The 18,815-nt window shown below is 43.3% G+C and overlaps 2 protein-coding genes across 4 annotated transcripts; one reads left to right on the top strand and one right to left on the bottom strand.

Annotated features, from left to right (window-relative positions):
* Positions 1-488: 488 nt before the first annotated feature.
* On the top strand, positions 489-8,724 carry LOC308106404 (E3 ubiquitin-protein ligase MARCHF3). 2 transcript variants are annotated; one of them, XM_080458104.1, is made up of 5 exons: positions 489-595; positions 1,255-1,427; positions 2,116-2,311; positions 6,233-6,439; positions 7,046-8,724. In XM_080458104.1, the coding sequence occupies exons 2-5, from the start codon at positions 1,270-1,272 to the stop codon at positions 7,202-7,204; spliced, it is 720 nt and encodes a 239-aa protein (XP_080314230.1). In that variant the 5' UTR covers positions 489-595; positions 1,255-1,269; the 3' UTR covers positions 7,205-8,724. The 2 variants fall into 2 exon arrangements, with proteins under 2 accessions (XP_080314230.1, XP_080314231.1); XM_080458105.1 differs by having other exon boundaries at positions 489-1,427.
* lmnl3 (lamin L3) lies at positions 8,305-17,363 on the bottom strand. Of its 2 annotated transcripts, XM_080458099.1 has the most exons (12): positions 16,677-17,363; positions 15,157-15,313; positions 13,562-13,687; positions 13,275-13,445; positions 13,061-13,186; positions 12,204-12,424; positions 11,913-12,123; positions 11,553-11,660; positions 11,198-11,314; positions 10,552-10,662; positions 10,374-10,428; positions 8,305-8,420 (listed from the first exon to the last, which is right to left on the bottom strand). In XM_080458099.1, the coding sequence occupies exons 1-11, from the start codon at positions 17,063-17,065 to the stop codon at positions 10,396-10,398; spliced, it is 1,770 nt and encodes a 589-aa protein (XP_080314225.1). In that variant the 5' UTR covers positions 17,066-17,363; the 3' UTR covers positions 8,305-8,420; positions 10,374-10,395. The 2 variants fall into 2 exon arrangements, with proteins under 2 accessions (XP_080314225.1, XP_080314224.1); XM_080458098.1 differs by lacking the exon at positions 10,374-10,428.
* Between the last annotated feature and the right edge of the window lie 1,452 nt (positions 17,364-18,815).

The raw sequence follows: 18,815 nt of genomic DNA, 5'->3' as shown, positions 1-18,815 counted from the left end.
TCTGGCCTGAATTTTACTCTCGTTGTCCTTTATTGACCCACGGGCTGCATGTTTATTGTAACGTGTTTATTTTTACTGACTTAAAATGTCAAAGGTTGAAAGATCAAAAGATCTTGAAATGACACTCATGTACATGATGGGCTGAAGCTGTTCAGCTATTTCTAGTTTTTCTCTGATCAGATCACCAGTATAAGGATGAATCAAGAATGAGACACACGCCCATCAGTCCTTTCTCCTCAGGTCCAGCCTACGTTACCATTGGAGCTGGGAGGCTCTTCGGCCTGCCGGTAGTCCTCTAACAGGATTAAAGGGGGGCTACAGAGAGGTGGTGCTCCTGCTGGTGTAACTCACTCTGATGTGATTTCCATTTGTCTGGGCCCGGCCCTTCACTTTCCCCTCGCTCTAATCCCTCACTATTCTCACCACCGTTCCTTCGCCACGCTAATCTGCTGGCAGTCTTTAAAGAGGAGCTGCTTACACACACACACACACATAGAAACACACACACACCGCCTCAGTCTGATGAACACTGAGGGAAAGGACTGTACGCAGACTCACATCATCCCACACTGACACTGGACTGCGGGCCTCCGGGGTAAGAGCTCTGATACCCACTGACTGTACACTGTCGTGTGAGGTGTTTGGATCCTGCTGGCTCTGCTGCCTGTCATCCTCTCTCACAGGTCGTGGTTGGTTCTGGTTCACGTGTGTCAATCTTTTCCACTGTTTTCAGATGTTTTGAGGTTTTGGTATCCTAACACAGAGTGACGTGTAGCTCTTGTGTCTGCTGTGTTATGCTGAGCGGTGGTTTTCTGTGAAGTGACGGGGCAGAATTAAAAGGACCGAGAGGCTGCTGGTGTGTCAGAGTTTCAATGAAAGAGAGGAGAGAACTATAGAAAATACAAGAGCCGTGATTAAGCTTTCGAAGAGACGTTATGTGACACTTGGCATATGTTAAATATGAGTTCACTTTTTGTTGAAACAGTGAGGCTGCAGGGTGGTGTAGTGGTGAATGCCCCCACCTGACAGTGAGAAGACCCTTGTTTGATTCTGAGCTCAGAGCCTTTCTGTGTTTGCATGTTCTCGCTGTACGTGTGTGGGTTTGCTGCAGCTAGACTGGCTTGACTTTGGTTTGTTGCATCGTGTGTGTGTGTGTGTGTGTGTGTGTGTGTGTGTGTGTGTGTGTGTGTGTGTGTGTGTGTGTGTGTGTGTGTGTGTGTGTGTGTGTGTGTGTGTGTGTGTGTGTGCTGACAGATGTGATATGAGTGAATGGCCCCCCATGCAACAGAGATGACAGCCCAGGATGTGGTGGAGGTGAAGTTACCGTCTGAACACCAGCTGAAGGAAAGCCTCTATACCTGCAGCCCGGACGCCACCAGCTACCACACAGACACGCCCACCGAGGACGTCCCAGCCATCACCGACAGGTAACACACAGAACAGGGGCGGCACGGTGGAGCAGTGATTAGCACTCTCACCTCACAGTCGTAAAATCTCTGGTTTGTTTCTGAACTCTGGAGCCTTTCTGTGCAAAGTTTGCATTTTCCAAGAGGTTCCTGTCGAAAATAACATTACATTTCTTGGCAAAAATATGTTTTAGTGTTACACTGTAGTGAAAAGTACCTGGTAGCCTGCAGCCTGATACTGCAGGAGGTTTGTAATGCGAGGGCCCTTCATGTTCACTTCAAAAAGATTATCCACGACCACAGGTAATGTTTACATCAAGATTAGGGCGGTAGAGCATGTTCTCCCTGAAAGACATTTTCTTTATGTGGGCCTGCAGATGGATAGATGGATAGATGGATGGATGGATGGATGGATGGATGGATGGATGGATGGATGGATGGATGGATGGATGGATGGATGGATGGATGGATGGATGGATGGATGGATGGATGGATGGTACATAAAGTATCCATGTCCCACATTTTCAAATAAATTTTGACCAAACTGTTTCTATTTGAGCCTCTGATGATAAACAGTGTCATTTTAATCATTTTGAACAATTCAGTTTTGTTGTAAACCAGTTTCTTCCTCCTCTTGGAAGCAGCTCCGTAGGATTGAGGTTCCTGTTCATGCAGATGTCTGACGCCCTCCACGTTTGTGTCTGTGCAGCGATGAGCTGTTCTGCAGGATCTGCCACGAGGGCCCGGCCTCCGGCGAGCTGCTCTCCCCGTGCCAGTGCTCGGGGAGCCTGGCCATGGTGCACCGGGCCTGCCTGGAGCACTGGCTCACCTCCTCCAACAGTGGCCACTGTGAGCTCTGCCACCACCAGTTCACACTGGAGCGCCTCCCCAAGCCTCTCACTGAGGTAGGAACGAGGAAGTCGCCTCTGGCTACTCAACAAGATCTGATGGAAAATGATGAAGGAGCTGCTACATCGTTCTGTTAGTTTAAACTGTGCAGATCCACTTCGAATGATGTCAACACATCATTCTGAGTCAGATGCAATGAGATGCGTGTGTATCCAGACTTGTGCTGCACACTTATGGGGGTTTATCTCGCATCCGAACTGAGCCGCAGGTGAAAAACCTGTAATCAAAGTGTGCAGATGTTCTGCATTCTAATTTGGTGGGATACAAGGAAGTGTGTAAAGAAACGACTCCATGGAAAAATTTCTCTCCATTGCATCATCTGTGCTTAAACTATGGGCAAACACAGATCTTTATGTGTGTATTAAAATTCAACCATGTGAAATACACTGGTTGCATTCTATACATCACATGCACACAAACTGAATTACACAAGACAATTGAATTGCACATGGAAAAATGTTTTTGAAAATGTGCAATCAAATACCATGGTACACACACAAATGGAGATCCACACATGTCATTTTTCTTCTATATAAGAATGATTTAGGTCAGTTTTGTGACATGAATGTGACTTGAATTTAGTTTTTTTTGTGAGTCTGTGTGCAACCTCTGACCAAGTTCTCATTAAACACACGTGCAGGTCTGCTTTGACTTTTCCAGCCAAATCAAAGGAAAAGAGCTTCTCAGTTTATCAGTCAGATCATTTCTGACTGTAGCACACAGAAATCCTTTCATTGTGAGATAAAAAAATTACAAGACATCGTCTTCAGTACTTTACATACACTACTTTTTGCAAAAAGTGACTGTTAAACCTGCTTCTGTAAAGCCACTGTAAAGAAACTTCATTCACTTTGTTCATTAGTTTGTTTGGTCAAGAAGCACTAACATGCCGATTTTAGAGCATCTTCCTCCGAATCAACCATGTAATTTCAGTTGCAACTTATAGACTGAATCAGCACAATAATACAACAGTGTGAACATCATTAAGACGAAACCAAGAGACATTTCAAAATAACAGAAGGGTTCATTTTTACAACAATAATGGTGATTTTATCCAGATATCTTGGTCGTCAATGTGACCATTGGTGCTGCAGACCTTCAGGAGAGGTGACAGTCAGTTCTTTCCCCTGAACGAAGGAGCAGATGTCCCAGTCAGAGGGAGGAGTTTGATGGCAGGTGATTGTCTTCACGTTGGAGAGCCTGCTGCTGGTCGCTGGAACGTCTCTCCCCACAAAGCCACTTAGGCTGGGAGCTCAGATTAGATGGTGTGTCCCTCCTTTGCTGCTCTGCATAGGACAGTGCTCTCTCTCTCTCTCTCTCTCTCTCTCTCTCTCTCTCTCCCTGTTGACTGTGTGCTTGTGGCCAGTAATCTGCTGATTAGGCACCATGTGCTCTGCCAGGTTAAGCTACACACTGAATTGCATAAGCCTGCTATCAGGCAATGTTGCACGCCTGTGCACACATGCACAGAAAAAGTGAACAGCTTGTCTACATGTATATACATGTAAGTGTTTGGTCTGCAGACATGCACAGATGTTGCTCGTCGCAGAAACTCACAGTATGAGGAGTTGCACACGCCGGTGGATGCACTGTTGGTTATATTATTGTTTTTGGTCTGTGTCGGACTGTTTGATTACTTTTCCCTCAAACGGAGAGCTGAAGCTTGTTAAGAAGTGATAAAAGTATTAAACAAAAGACTTTTCCAAACAGAGCTGCAGACTCTGTTGTTTCTCAATATGCACCCAAAGTTTAACTCTGAGCTGAGAATCTGATGGAAACTCACATCTACATTTGGGAATCTATGTAGTTGATTGTTGGGGGAAACACTCTCAGGCGCCTGACCTGAAAGCTGACTGAACATTTGTTATTGAGCCACTTCATCCTCTAAGGAGGCTGAAGTTAATGCACACGTTCTGCAGACTGAAGCACATTTTTAAACTGATGTGTCATTTGCGCGTTGAAACAAATGCAAATATGGCATATTTACAACCTGATATGAACCGGATGCAATGATTTACCCTCTTGTATGCATTCTGCATCTTTTTTCCATGTGCATGCGTGCGTCTCCTTTCACAGTGCAAACACATTTGTATAAAGATGATGGACTGGAATGATAAAGAGGAGATTGATATCACCCGTGTTTATATTTCAGTCCTTACTTTGTGTGGTTCATTTGCATTGTTAGATATCCACCACATGGGTTTGTCATGGTTTTAATACAGAACTGCAATAAGATCAAAGGTCAAGTTTATTCTGTGTTGTTTTAAAAAACTCTGTCCTCATGATCACATAATATTCCCAGATTATCTGAGGGTTTTTTGAATCATATTTTTAACTGTAGATGCTGAAATCTGTAAGTTGTTCAACACTTCAGTAAAGACACTGGGCTTGTTGTGCTTGGGCTGTTGTCCCCGTCTCAACTTGTTTTAATCATGTTGCTGTTTGTAATCAATAATAAAAAATAAAGAAAACCCATACAAAACATTCTCAATATCAATATATGCAGTTTTTTTGTTAACATCCAGGCATTATGATTTGATTTGTTTTATACACAACCCCAAGTTTATAAAAATGGTGAGTTTCTATTAATTTCATCTATGTAAATCTTTAAGGGTCGGATTATTTGTAGTATAGTCACCATATGGGGTCATTAATACCCAAATGATCCAAACATGTAGAGCCACCTACTGGTCAGATGCTGTACTGTCCGTACAAGCAGGTGTATTATGTCTACATTTCTTTTGTAAAGTGAGACACACAAGATGAGGGCCAGATCCAGAGAATTTTTAGGAAGTTATCACAGAAGGTATAAAGAATTTAAATGGAAAATAATCACTTAGTCTTTATCAATAGAATAAAAAAACAATCTTGATTCTGTTCATATTCTTTTTGTAAACAGGGTGCAAATCACTCCACTGTCAATGTTTGTATAAGTTTATTGTCAAGGTTTTATCTTTTATCTTGTTCTTATGATCTTGTTTTTAGTCCTTATTATCATTGTTTGGATTTATTTGCTACTCTTTTATTACTGTCCACTGGCTGCTAATCTTGTCTTGTCTTATCTTTTCTATAACTTCAGCAGTGTCAGTTATTTCACAGATCAGTGATTCCCAACCTTGGAAACCTGACCCCCTCTGTGGGGCGCCAGAGATTAACAGGGGTCCCAAAGCCCTCTTTATTTTCAAGGGTATAATGATTTCCTGTGTTTTAAATATAGATTCGGCAGCATTTAATTCATGTGTGAAAAAAGAAATACTAACTTTAAGTGTTAGATCACAAGTGGGGATGTTTATTTTTTAAGGAAGACGTATAGAATCTAAACGTTTTAATTGTGAGAACGTGGACGTTTTGAAAGATGAACTTCAGGCTAAAGAGAAAGGTGAATCCATCAAAAAGAAAGTAGAGTTACGGCTTCATTGACACATGGACAAAATTCATGCTGAAATCATGGATTTCACATATTGTGTGTTACGAGTTCCTTCAACCTTTTGTAATTGTACAGACGTGGTGCAGTCTGCCGAGGTTTACAGCGGTAAAAAATGTGGAACATATATTTCAGTTTCTTCAGTATAAAAACACACATAAACATTCTCTAAGTGAAACGAAGGACAGTTCCCAACGTGCTGCACATTTTATTTTAGTTTGAAAATAAAGCAATCACACTCCATTAATGGCATTGGGGAAATTACTTTTTTCCCCCCATATTGACCAATCCTATTTCTTGAATGCGGAGGTGCAGCGGCACCACATTATGGCACTCCAGGAAGCTGATGGGGGTCAAGGTTAATGCTCAGGGACTCACGGTGGGATTTCAACCTGTGAAGTCCACTTCTCTAACCTCTCAAGGCATTTTCAATGAGATTTCAGGAGGCTCAGCGCAGCTCCTCACCCTCCTCTCCCTCCTGCCCCCCTCTCAGTGGTGGTGGTCTCCCTCCATGCAGCAGCAGAGGAGAACCCTGTGTGGAGACGTGGCGTGCTTCCTCTTCATCACGCCGCTGGCCAGCCTGTCGGGCTGGCTCTGTGTCCAGGGGGCCATGGACCTCTACTACACCAACGGCATGGAGGCCCTGGGGCTCCTGGTCCTCACTCTGGCCCTCTTCATCATATACGTCTTCTGGACTGTGGTGAGTTTGCAACAACATGTTGAATTTATTTCTCCTTCCACAAGTTTGAAGGGGAAATAACAACTGACCACATCAGATGAATAAAAGATGTGAGAAGTTGTGGGGGAGACCTGAAGATGATCTGACTTCACTCCATAGTTTCCTGAGAATCAACAATTACCACTCATTTTAATTAAACCTCATATGCAATCCTAATTTCTATTTCAGCTCCATAATGATTTAAGAATTTATGATTTCTCCACATCATTTAAAGACACTATCAATAGTCCTGCCCTTTCTTGGAGGAGCCAAGCATTTGGCGTCGCCTACTGGTCAAATACTATGTTATCTATAAAAGCAGGTATACACAGTACAGCCACATAAGACCTCCACAAGCAGGTGGATATACTAGCTGTCTTTGATTTAAAAAAATATATATATACAAAAAATCTTGAATGTAATATGTTTATTAATTTGATTTAAAATATAAAGAAAAAAAACTTCACTTCTTTTGTTTGAGGCTTTTTGTGCACGCAATCATCTAAAGGGCCACATAGTATTTAAGTGGCAACACGGTATGAGCTTTTGCTGAATGTGTACATGCGTTTGGTTTCTTCTCTCTTGCAGGTGTCTGTGCGTTACCACATGAATCTGTTGAGGACGTGGAAGAAGACGGACCAGAGGGTGCGGCTCCAGATTCCCCCCTCAGTCCAGACTAACCAACTCAACCATCACATCCTGTCCATAAACCCCCTCAAAGCCCCCAACAAGGAGACCGTGGTGTAGACAGAGACCACGCCGAGATGAAACTACCTCAAACACACCAGAAAGACGAAGCTTCATAATCCTGGAGGAGACTGCGGTGAAGACCTCCGTTCTCCTCAGTTTGAAGGAATTAATATTAATTCATCACTTTCACTCTGGAAGTTTCACAGCGACAATCATCTTTTCCAGAAAGAGGACAAATCTGTTCAATCCAGAGGACAAATGTCAGTTTTAAACGTGTGACAAAGGGATTTCGCTCGTCTTGGAGGCCACTTGGCTTTCTGCTCCAACGGAGAACAAAAGGTGGAAGAACATTTCTGTGGATATTCACACAATCGTAGAAAACACCTCTGGACAAACCACTGATGGAGAAAGAGAGAGAGCGAGAAAGAGAGAGAAAGAATCTTAGCCTGAAATGAATTTTGAGGAAAACATTTCCGACGTGTGATTTCAACAAGCGGGAAGCAGAGATGCCAATGAAGCACGGTCGACCATAAATGAGAACGCATGTAATATCCAAGATATGCTTTTAATTCAACATGTGAAAAACTGAGGTTTTCTGCTCCACTTGTCATTTTTCGAACCGCAGCAGCACAAATCCCAAAGTTACGTCAATGTTTGTTCCAATGGGCCAACAAACCAGTGAAGAAGCTGAACTCAGTGAGGACAATGAGGTTTTACGGAAGACCCAAAGAAACCAGGAGGCTGTTCCCCAGCAGTGACGATGAGATTCGTATTGCTGAGGCCATCATTCAGAATCTTATAGAAAGAAAAGTTGAACAGAACACCTGACAAACACCAACTCAAGTTTTTATAATGTTGCCGTCGACAAAAGTGGTCAGTACAGCTAGGAAATTCTAAGTAACCGAGAAAGCACTGAAGTAGAGCTTCGTTGCCAAGTGCTTGTAATTATGACGACTTTTACAAATATGGAATATTGCAAAACCAAATTGAGAATTGTAGAAATGGTAAAAATGTGCAATGATTGTTTTCAAAATTTTTTCCCCTTGGATAACTTCAATCATAATCTGAATAACTTCAAGCAGACTGAATATTATGAGTTGTATAGTTGAGGTATTTGTAGTTTCTCTTGAACAAAATACTGAAGCCGAGAGTCAGTTCATATTTAAAAAAAACAACAACTTTATTTAACAATGTTTTAAATTAGTTCACATCAGGTTCCGGTTTCCCAGGCGGATCACATCACAACACAACTGGCCTCCTTCGATAAAAGATCCTGCAGAAGGAAAAAACAAACATGATCTCATTCAATCAGTTTTAAAGCCATAAGTCACGAGCGCTACCTTGAAGTCATTCAGACGGTTTTCACTTCAGGAAACTTCCCCATGCAACTCCTCGGAACCGGCACATTTTTTTGTATTATGTCTTCAGATCATTGGGGATTCTTTATATCAATGACAAAACTGTGTTTCTACCAAATATTTCCAGGCTGTGTGACTGACTGACAAATGTATAATGTCGAGATGATTTCAGGATCATGGCGTTAAATAAATCCTGTTTCTTGAATTTTGTGCACACCGGCCCGATTCAGAGTCTCTTTACCACATTACTGTTCACTCTGCAGCGTTAAAGACGAGCCAGCGTCTCCACTGGTACGTACGGAGAGTAAACTCATTGTGAATTCACATAGCTGTTTGAAACTATTCATGAATGCTGTATGCGCTCAGTGTGCCCCTGGAAGTCAAAGCAGCATCGTTACAGTCAACTATTTTCATGAAAGGTCTATAGATTTTACATTGCACTAATATTTCAAGCCTTTTGGCAAGTATACGAGCCAAGAAAAAAAAGAAAATGCTTTGAACTTCGTAGTTTCTATACATTTTGTTTGTTTCTGCAAACATGTTAAAAACAGATGCATGCCGTTAGTATTAGCACAATTACTCATCATTCAACAGCAGAATTTAATAAAGCACATGTAACAGTGAGCAGGCAGCAATCAAAGTATCAACGAGGCCAAAGGTCAAATATTTCAGAAAGCTGAGATTTTAGTTGAAGTGGCATCAAAGCTATAATTACACCACCCAAAAGAAATCCGCCTTTATCAGGATATAAAAGATCAACATAATACATAAAATATTAACGCAGCCAACTCAACCAATAAGCTTTTCCTGAGTCAAATCTGTCCAATGCAGCATGGTAACCTGTGCTGCTGCACTAAAGTGCATGAAGCGCCTTCGAAATGGAAATAGGTTCAAGTTTGGGTTTTTGTAATCAGATTGATGTTTTGTCTACACAAAACCACCATTTCAGAACCTTTGAGTCTTTAAACGGGCTCACAAAGTGGATCAATCTGAAAACGCTGGCTCAGTTGACACAAGTGAAACCGACCTTGTGCCGGGTGTCGTTTAACCTGCAGGCAGTCACCCTGCAGAACCAGTGAATGATTACTGCGCAGCGTTCCTGAAACAACAGCTGATCTTTTAAATGGTTTTTACAACAAATTCTTCTTCCCATTACTGGAAATTGAGAGCGTATGCCACATGCTCCTGAGTCTGAGTTTTGAGTTTCAGCTGTATGCTTCACATCTGTGTGAGATGTGTTTTTGTGCTGGTCTTACCAGAACTTCTAGCAATAGTCAATGTTTTCAAGCGGACAGACACATCGACGGATGCAGTTTTGTGTGTATTAAAAAAAACAAAAAAACAAACTGACATTAGTCTTCAATCAGGCAAACTACAATCAATTTAGTGTTTGTGTAGAAAAAGCTTTCAATACTTCTTTGCTCCAAAATCAAAATGAAAAACCCCGAGTTGTATATTCATCGACAAAGTCATTTTGTCTCCTGAACTCCTCATGTAGCTGAACTGGGATTTCAAAGTTCCCACCTTGAGCTTCCAGTGGCTGCATATTAAAAAACCACAAGCAAATAAAAACTGTTAAATTAACCCCAAACTTGTTTAGAGCCATATTGTTTATTGGGGGAAGGCCCTGCTGCCTCAATCAGGGTCCAGGATCAGTATGAAGTTTTCATGTTCTCCCCGAGTACTTGAGCTTACAGAAGCATGCACGTTGGGCAGGCCGGAGACTATAAATTGATGATTAGGCATCTCTTGCATTAGACCTGCAGTGGATCACCAGTAACATCAATTCGTGATAGCGACGGTAAAGCCTGCAGTTAAAGCCATGCATCATGAAGCAGAAGAGCAGAAAAGCCTCGGGACGGTTTTACCTTCCTCACCTGCCCGGTCGCCTCACGACACAGAGCAACACTTCTTTTTCTTTGGCTTCAGGAAAAACAAGGACGTCAGCTTTTTTTTTTTTTTTTTTTTTTTTAAGTAAATCTACAAAATCAAGTCACGCGAAGGTAACAAAACTGCTTTGTTGTGGTTTTAGCAGCCGATGTTCACCTGTCTCCTCAGATGCTGGAGGTCGGCGCCTGCTACAAGTTCTTCATCGAAATCCAGACTCGTCTCGTCGTATCCTTGAGCCTGCATGTGCATCCGGCGCTCGGCCACTTCCTGGAAAACACGTCGCACCCAAACTCAACTCAAGTGTCCGGGACGGACTTTATACTTAGTCCAACACTGATGAGCGGTGGAAACTGAGGACAAGTTCGCTACTTGCACAGAAAATTTAAACTCCTAGTTTTTAATCCGTCATCTATTGGTTGATTTGAATTTATTGGGGCATAAATGAAGCGACAAACTGCATTTTCAGATTAATTCTTTGTCTGATGAATCCTGCACTGGATGACTTTCTTTACTCTGCATCCAAGAGCAATGTTGACCTTTATTTCTAAATATATTATTTATTTTTGTGACAATCAGCTCTGTGTGGTAGAACAAGTGTGTGTGTGTGTGTGTGTGTGTGTAAAGCGCATTCAGCACAATCAGACCCCAAAAATGTCACTCAAATCTGGAACGAACCCCTTCTACTTTGTTTCAAAGCCTCTGAGAAAGTCAAGTATTTATCAGCGTTTATAGTAAAAAAGCCTAAAATAAAAGGGTCGTTTGTGCCGTTGCATGCTGGGAGATGCAGCTTTGTGTTGCAAACCTCGTGCTCAGAGTTCAGCAAGGTGACCCGCACGTCAAAGACGGACCCCCAGCTTTTGTGGCCCTGCAGAATCAGGTCGTCCGAGTCGGCCTCGTCCTCCGCGCCTGCTGCCCAGATCTGACAAGTGCACACAAACGCACAATTTGTCACATTTAGGCCAGATTTTAGCTTGTGCATTCTTTTATGTAGGCACAAATAATCCAGAATATACATATAATGCTCCACATTTAGCAGGAATGTGTGCTGCCAAGACATGAACATGCTGGAATTGTCACAATATCTTGAAACTCAAAACAAAATCCAACTTTTCTTCCAGGTTGTGGACAGACGTTTCAGATCAGCGTTCACTTCTTACTGTGAGTGTTTGACCCCCGGCCAGGACGCAGGGAGACGGGATGTGGAAGGAGAGGTCTGCGGCGTTCGGGCTGACGCGTCGCACCACCCAACCCCCCAGCGGCTGCTCCTGGAGGCACAATTAAAAGTCCCATTCCGTACAAAATGCAAGTATGATGCTTTATCTCTTTAGTCACTGATGGAGATTATCCACACCGATGAAGAGATACAACTGCATTTGTAATCTATTTTTTTTTTACAAGTTTATGGAGAAAAAAAAATACCCTAAAAAGGGCATTTAAAGACTTAAACTACAGAAAAATAAATGATTTGTTTGAATCTCTGAGTTTCAGGAACAAAAAGAATAATAATAGGAAGTTACTGTGTTTGAGCTGTTCTTCAGTCTGATGTATCTCCCGTCGCAGTCGATCTCCTCCACGCTCACCGCGCCGCGCTCCGAGGAACACGTGGACATCTTGTAGGCCGGCGAGCTGCCGGAGGCGCCCTCGTATTTTCGTTTCTTCCCCCGGCTGGCGTGTTCGTGCGTCCGGGGCACGGCGGTGCGCTGCGAGGGGCTTGGAGACAGCTGCAGTCTGAGGGAGAAAACACTGACGTGTGTAGCATCAGCTTCATGCGTGAATGTTTCAGTGAAGTGGATGGATCACAGACTGACCGCTGCTCCTCCACCTCCAGCATCTTCCTGTAGGCGTTGATCTCCATGTCCAGAGCCAACTTCACGTCCAGCAGGTTCTCGTAGTCCTCCAGCTGGCTGTACATGCGGCTCCTCAGGTCCAGCAGCTCCTGCTCCTTCTGGTTCAGTTTCAGCTGCCAGGCGTTGCGCTCGCGGTCCAGAGTCCTCTCCAGGTCCTGCACGTGGCCCTCCAGCAGCATTTTCTGCCCGAGTGAAACGTCGAGACTGAAATTAGCTCGTAACATTGAAGATGACCCGCGTTAAACCAGGAACAAAGACGTTACGTACCAAACTACATATACTAGATGATCAGAGTGCCTGAAGCTCTTGTAGAACATGTAACTCAACAGTACTCAGAAACTCAGTCGGTGGCTTGTCTTTTTTTTCTTCTTTTTTTTTTTTTAAAAAGACTTTTCAATCCAGTTTGTAAAAAAACTGATTTTTAGGGAGCTAGATGTAGTCACCATTCAGTCATTTTACTGATTTGTCACAATTGAGATCAAAAGCCCTAATAAATCCTGTAAGATGAGTCAAATCACCATCTCTGAGATAAACCCATATATCTTTGAGTCCGAGTGCCTCGTTTATCTAAACAAAAAAAAAAAGAAAAAGAAAGGACATATTGGAGAAGTTGGCAGCGATTCAGAGCAGGAGATCCACTGTCATTCTCTGCATGCTGAAGGTGATCATGTTGTGCGAGTGGATTAAGGCTCAGTTTACACAACATTTCACGTGAAATCGCATCGTTTTGGCATTTTGTTGTGCAAACAAACTAAACGCAACAAAACATTTGCGTTTCCACTTTTATTGGTCGTGGTGTAAACGGGCCCTTCACCTACGTCTTTCTGGTACTGCTGCATCTGGGAGCTGAGCGTCTCCACTCTGAGCTTGGTGGCCTCCAGCTCCTCTTTGGTGGCCGACACAACATCGCTGTTCTCCGCTGCAGCTCGTTTCGCATTCTGCAACTACAGTGCAGGAGGAAAAAAAAAAAAAAGAGCCGGTGAATGTAAGTTTTGGAGATTAAAGACTGAAGAGCCGGCTGTGTGTCTGAACCTTGGAGCTGAACGTCTTCTCCAACTCCGTCTTGTACTGTCCCAGCTGAGACTCGTGGTCCTCGCGCAGCTGCTGCATGGCCTCCATCAGTTTACCCTCGAACTCCATCCGGCGGCCGGAGTCCACCTCCACCAGACAGCTCTCGTGTCGGCTCCTGACCTCCAAGATCTCCTGCAAAAATCAAAGAGGAGGACTCACGAGAGTGGTTTTGAAGGGATAGGAAGTTGGAGAAGGTCAGACAGCTCAGAGTGAGTGAGTGAGTGTGTGTGTGTGTGTGTGTGTGTTACCTGCTCGCTGATGTTCTTCTGGAGTTCCAGCTGCTCTTTGACCGTCAGCAGCTGGTTCTCCACTTCGATTCTCCTCAAGATCTCGGAGTTCATCTGGTTCTTCGTTTCGGCCAGCATTTCCTCGGCCTGTTACCAAACACACACACACACACACACACACACTAATAAAGACAACCGCCGACTCTCCTGGCTTCAAATTCTTTATTCCCTCAACCGACCAAGATGGAATAATGTAAAAAGCTCTGTTAGCTTTTCTGAACACTATTATTGGTGAATACATGAAGCTGCACAGTGGTGTAGAGATCAGCCCTCAGAATATCTCAGCTTTAGGTCTGTGTGAGCGTTTCTCTCTCTGGACTTTGAGATTAACGGGTGACCGAATGAATTAGTGAATGATTGCTCGTCCCTGTGCGTCCTGCGATGAACTGTCCAAGATGTAACCCGTCTTCACTCACACAGGCTGCCATTTCACCCTTCGTTCAATCCATTTCTGCTTTTTTTATTTAGGAATTGAATTCACATATTTAGCAGAACTTGGCACATTTTTCTGCATCAAAAATGACAAACGTGTGTGAATGAGCTACGGCGACGGCGCAAATGGAGGCTTGTCTCAGAGATGTGCAAGAATATGACACTTGTATGCAGAAAAGCAGAGGCCGATGCGAACTCGTGTGGGATGGAGGTGTGGATGTGGATAATCGTCTCCAGCTTCTCCACCCTTGTATCTTGTGTGAATCGGCCAGAGAGCCACTCGGGTCGAGAAACATTAATTCACATCGCTAGTTTAGAAGTGGGGATGTTAAAAAGGTTAGTGGAATACAAAATATGTATATTAACTCAAAATAAAAGCACATAACATTTCTAAAGATTTGGAACATTGAGTATTTCAAAAGTTGTGAAATGGAACAATGCTGTATCAAAAACATTTAAAATGCATCTTTATGGGCTTTTTAAAAAAAACATTCATGTATAAAACAACACCTGAATATGCAACAGCCCTAATGTTTGGCAGCATATAGAAATTTTAATTAATCACAATTAAATATTCACTTTTTATCTATATTAATCATGTTTAATATTGCATGAGAAAACAGACTCAAGAAAGGAATATATCTTCACTTAACAGTTTATGTTAAAAACGTCTTTTTTTCAAAAAAACAAACAAACAGGAGGGCCGACTGCTTATTCACAATGTTGCTGCAGCTGGGAACAGGCAGCAGAATCCGTTTGCTTCACGTTAATGTGGGATTTTAAGGGCTGGAGGCGCTTCGGTGAAAAAAGAAAACTCCTTCCTGCAGAGTCTATTTCATACTTTATGTTGGTCGACTGTTCCGTCTTGTGTTTTTTTTGTACTCAGCTTTCCCTTTGAGAGGTGCCAATGTGCCATTGAGCATCTTCCATATGGAGTTGGTTCTCTCACTATTGGATCGTTTACGTGACGCGAGTCTACTTGGACAAATTGTCAGAAATACATTCGGGGACTTGGAGTCATTCTGCACTGCAGATGCGTTAATTGTAATAAAAATCTTAATCACAGTGATAGACTAACAGTTTTGACAGCTATACTACATATATACGGATGGAGTCTCGCATACATTTTCCAGCTGTCCCTGCAGGTCTGTGAAGTCCTCACTAAGCCTCCGATGCTCTGACAGCAGCTTGGTGAACTCGGCATCCTTCGAGTTGAGGGCCGCCTCGACTTTCCTCCACTGGGTCAGAGCGTGAGCCAGGTCCCGCTCTTTCTTCTGGTTCCTGGAAAAATAAAATATAATCACACCAAAACCAGCTCCAATGCTGCATGTCTGAAGATACGGGAGGAAAAAAAGTCAAGCATTGTTGCGTTTCAGTGGCGATGGTGGCGACCCAATTTCCTGATCAGGCCACCTGCCAATTTTCTTTTAAACCAAGGGCAGACTAGACACTAGGCTCACTAACTGCAACATGGCGGCCTGAGACAATTACACAGCCATGAAGTGATAATAGGACTTTGATATTCTGCTATTTATTGCAGGAAAGTTTTCAGCTACGATCTTCATTCATGACATCAACACTTTATTACAACACTATGACAGTCATTGAAGAATGTCAGGGAATGAACACTGATCATTTAGTTCAACTGGTGAATACGCAACAAAAATCACAGAAAAACTTTGACTCACAACTATTACCTACTGCCCGAGCCAATCTTCAGTTCAGGCCTCAGTTTGTCTTAGGGTATTGTTGTACTCAGTGGCAGACCTGGATGGTTTTCTGCCCTGGGTGAACCCCCAACCTCTCCCCCCAGGGGAAAATGGCCGCCTGTATGCACATGACAGGGCCCCCCCCCCCCCCCCCACCCCACCACCCCACTCGGGACAATGTGCATGAACGTTCCAGCTCGCTAATGACTATCAGTCATATTTCAAATCATGTTCAGCATGTAACGTCGATACTGTATGAGCCCCGCAGCTCATTAACATGTCGGAAGGCGGACTTACGTGATGCACCTGAACACATCACTCAAAGCTGTCAGCTCTGAGGCAGCATTTTAACTTTTCAACTGCACAGCCTATTTTATTTTCTGAAATACATTTCTTTGAACTGTTTCAGTAATAAAATTAATTTGTATCCGAGCCTCGATGTTGGTCTGGTTTTAACTGCAGGAGCTGACAGCGGCCTGTACAGACAGGGAGCATCACAAAATCATGTCTGAGCCTGTGCACTGTGTGCCCCTGTTGAGTTTGCGCCCTGGGCAGCTGCCCACTTAGCCCATAACAAAGTCCGCCACTGGTTGCAGGGTCACTGTAGGAAAAGGTCACCGGTCCATCACAGGACAGACAGAGACAGATAACCACACCCCCTAACATTCACATCTAAGTACAATTTAGGGTGACCAATTAAATACCATCCAGGTTTTTAGACTTAATGCAGCAGATGTGTTCATTACAATAAGCAGCCCTTTTATGCTCCGAGAATAAATAAATAGCTCCATTTGATGAAGTCTTTAGTAATTTGGTTACCAATATTAATTTGTCACTACCGGCGCTCGAACCCGCGTCGCCTCATTTGAAATGACTCTGCCAAATGAACAGTGTCATTGCAGATTGTACCGATACGTGTGTGTTGAGTCTCTGACCTGGCCTGGAGTTTTTTGTACTCTTCAGAGAGGTTTCCGTGGTCGATCTGCAGGCGGGCCTTCTCCCCGGCCACCCCGTCCAGCGACCTCCTCACATCGGCCAGCTCCTCTTCGAACAGCCGCCGCACGTTGCCCATCTCCCGGCTCTTCGACTCGTCCTTCTCCCCCAGCTGGGTGAGAATGAAGGACTTCTCCCTCTCCAGATCCTGCACCCGCTGGATGTAGTTGGCCAGCCGGTCGTTGAGGTGGCGGAGGTCATCCTTCTCCTGGATTCGGGACAGGCGCGTGGGGCTGGGGCTGGACGCGGCGGCCCTACCGCGGCTGATGGCGGCGGAGGAGCGGGTGGAGCGGCCGCCCGGGGCCGCGGGGGTGGAGGTGGCTGAGGCCATGTTGGAGGTGGGAAGGCTGATCTGTCAAATCATCCGCACGCTTCAGTCCGATCTGTAAAAACACGCGCAGCTACGGGCCGCGGCGAGGTTCACGCATCTGCAGTTTAAAACGAATAGAAGAAGTGACGCTCCGAAGCTCCCAGGAAAGTTTTGCCACAATCGGGATCCTGGAAAAGTGAGATCTGGTTTATTTCACCTGAAAACTGTCGGTTTCTGTGACTTAAACTCCTCCACAGCTGCGATGAATCAGATGTGATGAGTTGACGCACCTGACAGAGCGAGAGCGCAAAGTGCGCACAAATTACGCACCACACATCCGGGGATGAGTCTCAGAATGGAGGTACACTTTCAGGCAAAAAGTAGGCAAAGGACAATCTAAGATGAAATATTTAAGGCAACGTCTATATTACAGTAGTGATACCACAATATTGAGACGTCAGCTACTCTCAGGTTGTAAAAACTATGATGTACAAAAATAACCCAAATAAATAAGATAAAACATAATAGGAAGACACATTTTATAACCCAGAGATGATCTGGGGAAGTGCCCTCATTATATGTTGAGTGTTAGACTGTCTTTTGTATGCACGTTCTTCATGTTTTGATAAATAAATACAAATGACAATTTACAAGAAAGACATTTTGATAAAGTTATGAAAAGAAATCGTCCAGAACAATGGGGCAAAATGGTTTAATGATATAAGTATACAATGCCTGAGGTGGGTGGGTTCAATAACAGTACAGTATTTAACAATTAAATGTGATGAAGTTGCAAATAAATACACAAAATGCATTATTACTACTGTTATCTTAATAGAACATAGAGCTGCCATAGAACCTGCACATAAATCAGCAAGTTCCTTCCTCGTTGTATAGAACTATTTTTTTTTAATTTTGTCTCATGTGTACAACCGCACGCCCAGACAGATCTCATATAAAACACCTTTGAAGTAATGAAGACTAGATTATAGCTCTGAATGAACTTTATTGTGAAGGTAAAACTCACTTCCGGTCCTCCATGCAGGACTTCATTGTTTTGACTTTCGGGGTACTGCAGGACATCAGCTGACTGAGATGACTCTGAAAACCTGCTGATCACAAGACCGAGGCCGAGCTGGAACAAAGACAGAAAAAAAATAGTTTTAAAAATATTTCTACCCAGAGGTCAAATATACATTTTGTTTTATTTCCAGTGAGGAAACACAAGCAGCTCTGCAATCTTCCGAATGTCCTCAAGTAAGAAGAATAACTTTTTTCACAGTCACATGACAATTTGATCACATCATTTAAGAAAGTATTATAGAACTTAATATTTATTACAAAATAATCATTTTGATTCGTGAGTCGTTTTTTCTTGTTGTTCTACGATTGCTGTTGTAAAGGCGTTGCGCAGACAAAAGAGGGCGCCAAAACTCAACATTGAATGATTTTGTGTTCTCACCGTGCTCACGTGAGGATGGTTTATTTTCTGACCTGTAATTGGCTGTAAGCTGTTAAAATGATGCGTCTAATGACTTATTGTGTTACAGCAGTACAGTGAATTCAATCAACTCTTTTTTTTTTTCTTTTTTTTTTTTACTATCTCCTCTTTGAGACATCCTGTGTGGATGGTGGTGTCATGGTTGAGCTCCAGTATTTGTTCTATGTATAATTTGCAAGTTCATCCATCCTCAATACCATTTAATCCTGTGCAAGGTCGACCCCAGCTAACTATGAATGACATAAAGGACAATTACACAGAGAGAAAGCC

This window comes from Lipophrys pholis, assembly GCF_963383615.2.
Source record: "Lipophrys pholis genome assembly, chromosome: 2".
NCBI lineage: Eukaryota > Metazoa > Chordata > Actinopteri > Blenniiformes > Blenniidae > Lipophrys > Lipophrys pholis.
This window is presented reverse-complemented; position numbering and strand designations above follow the sequence as displayed.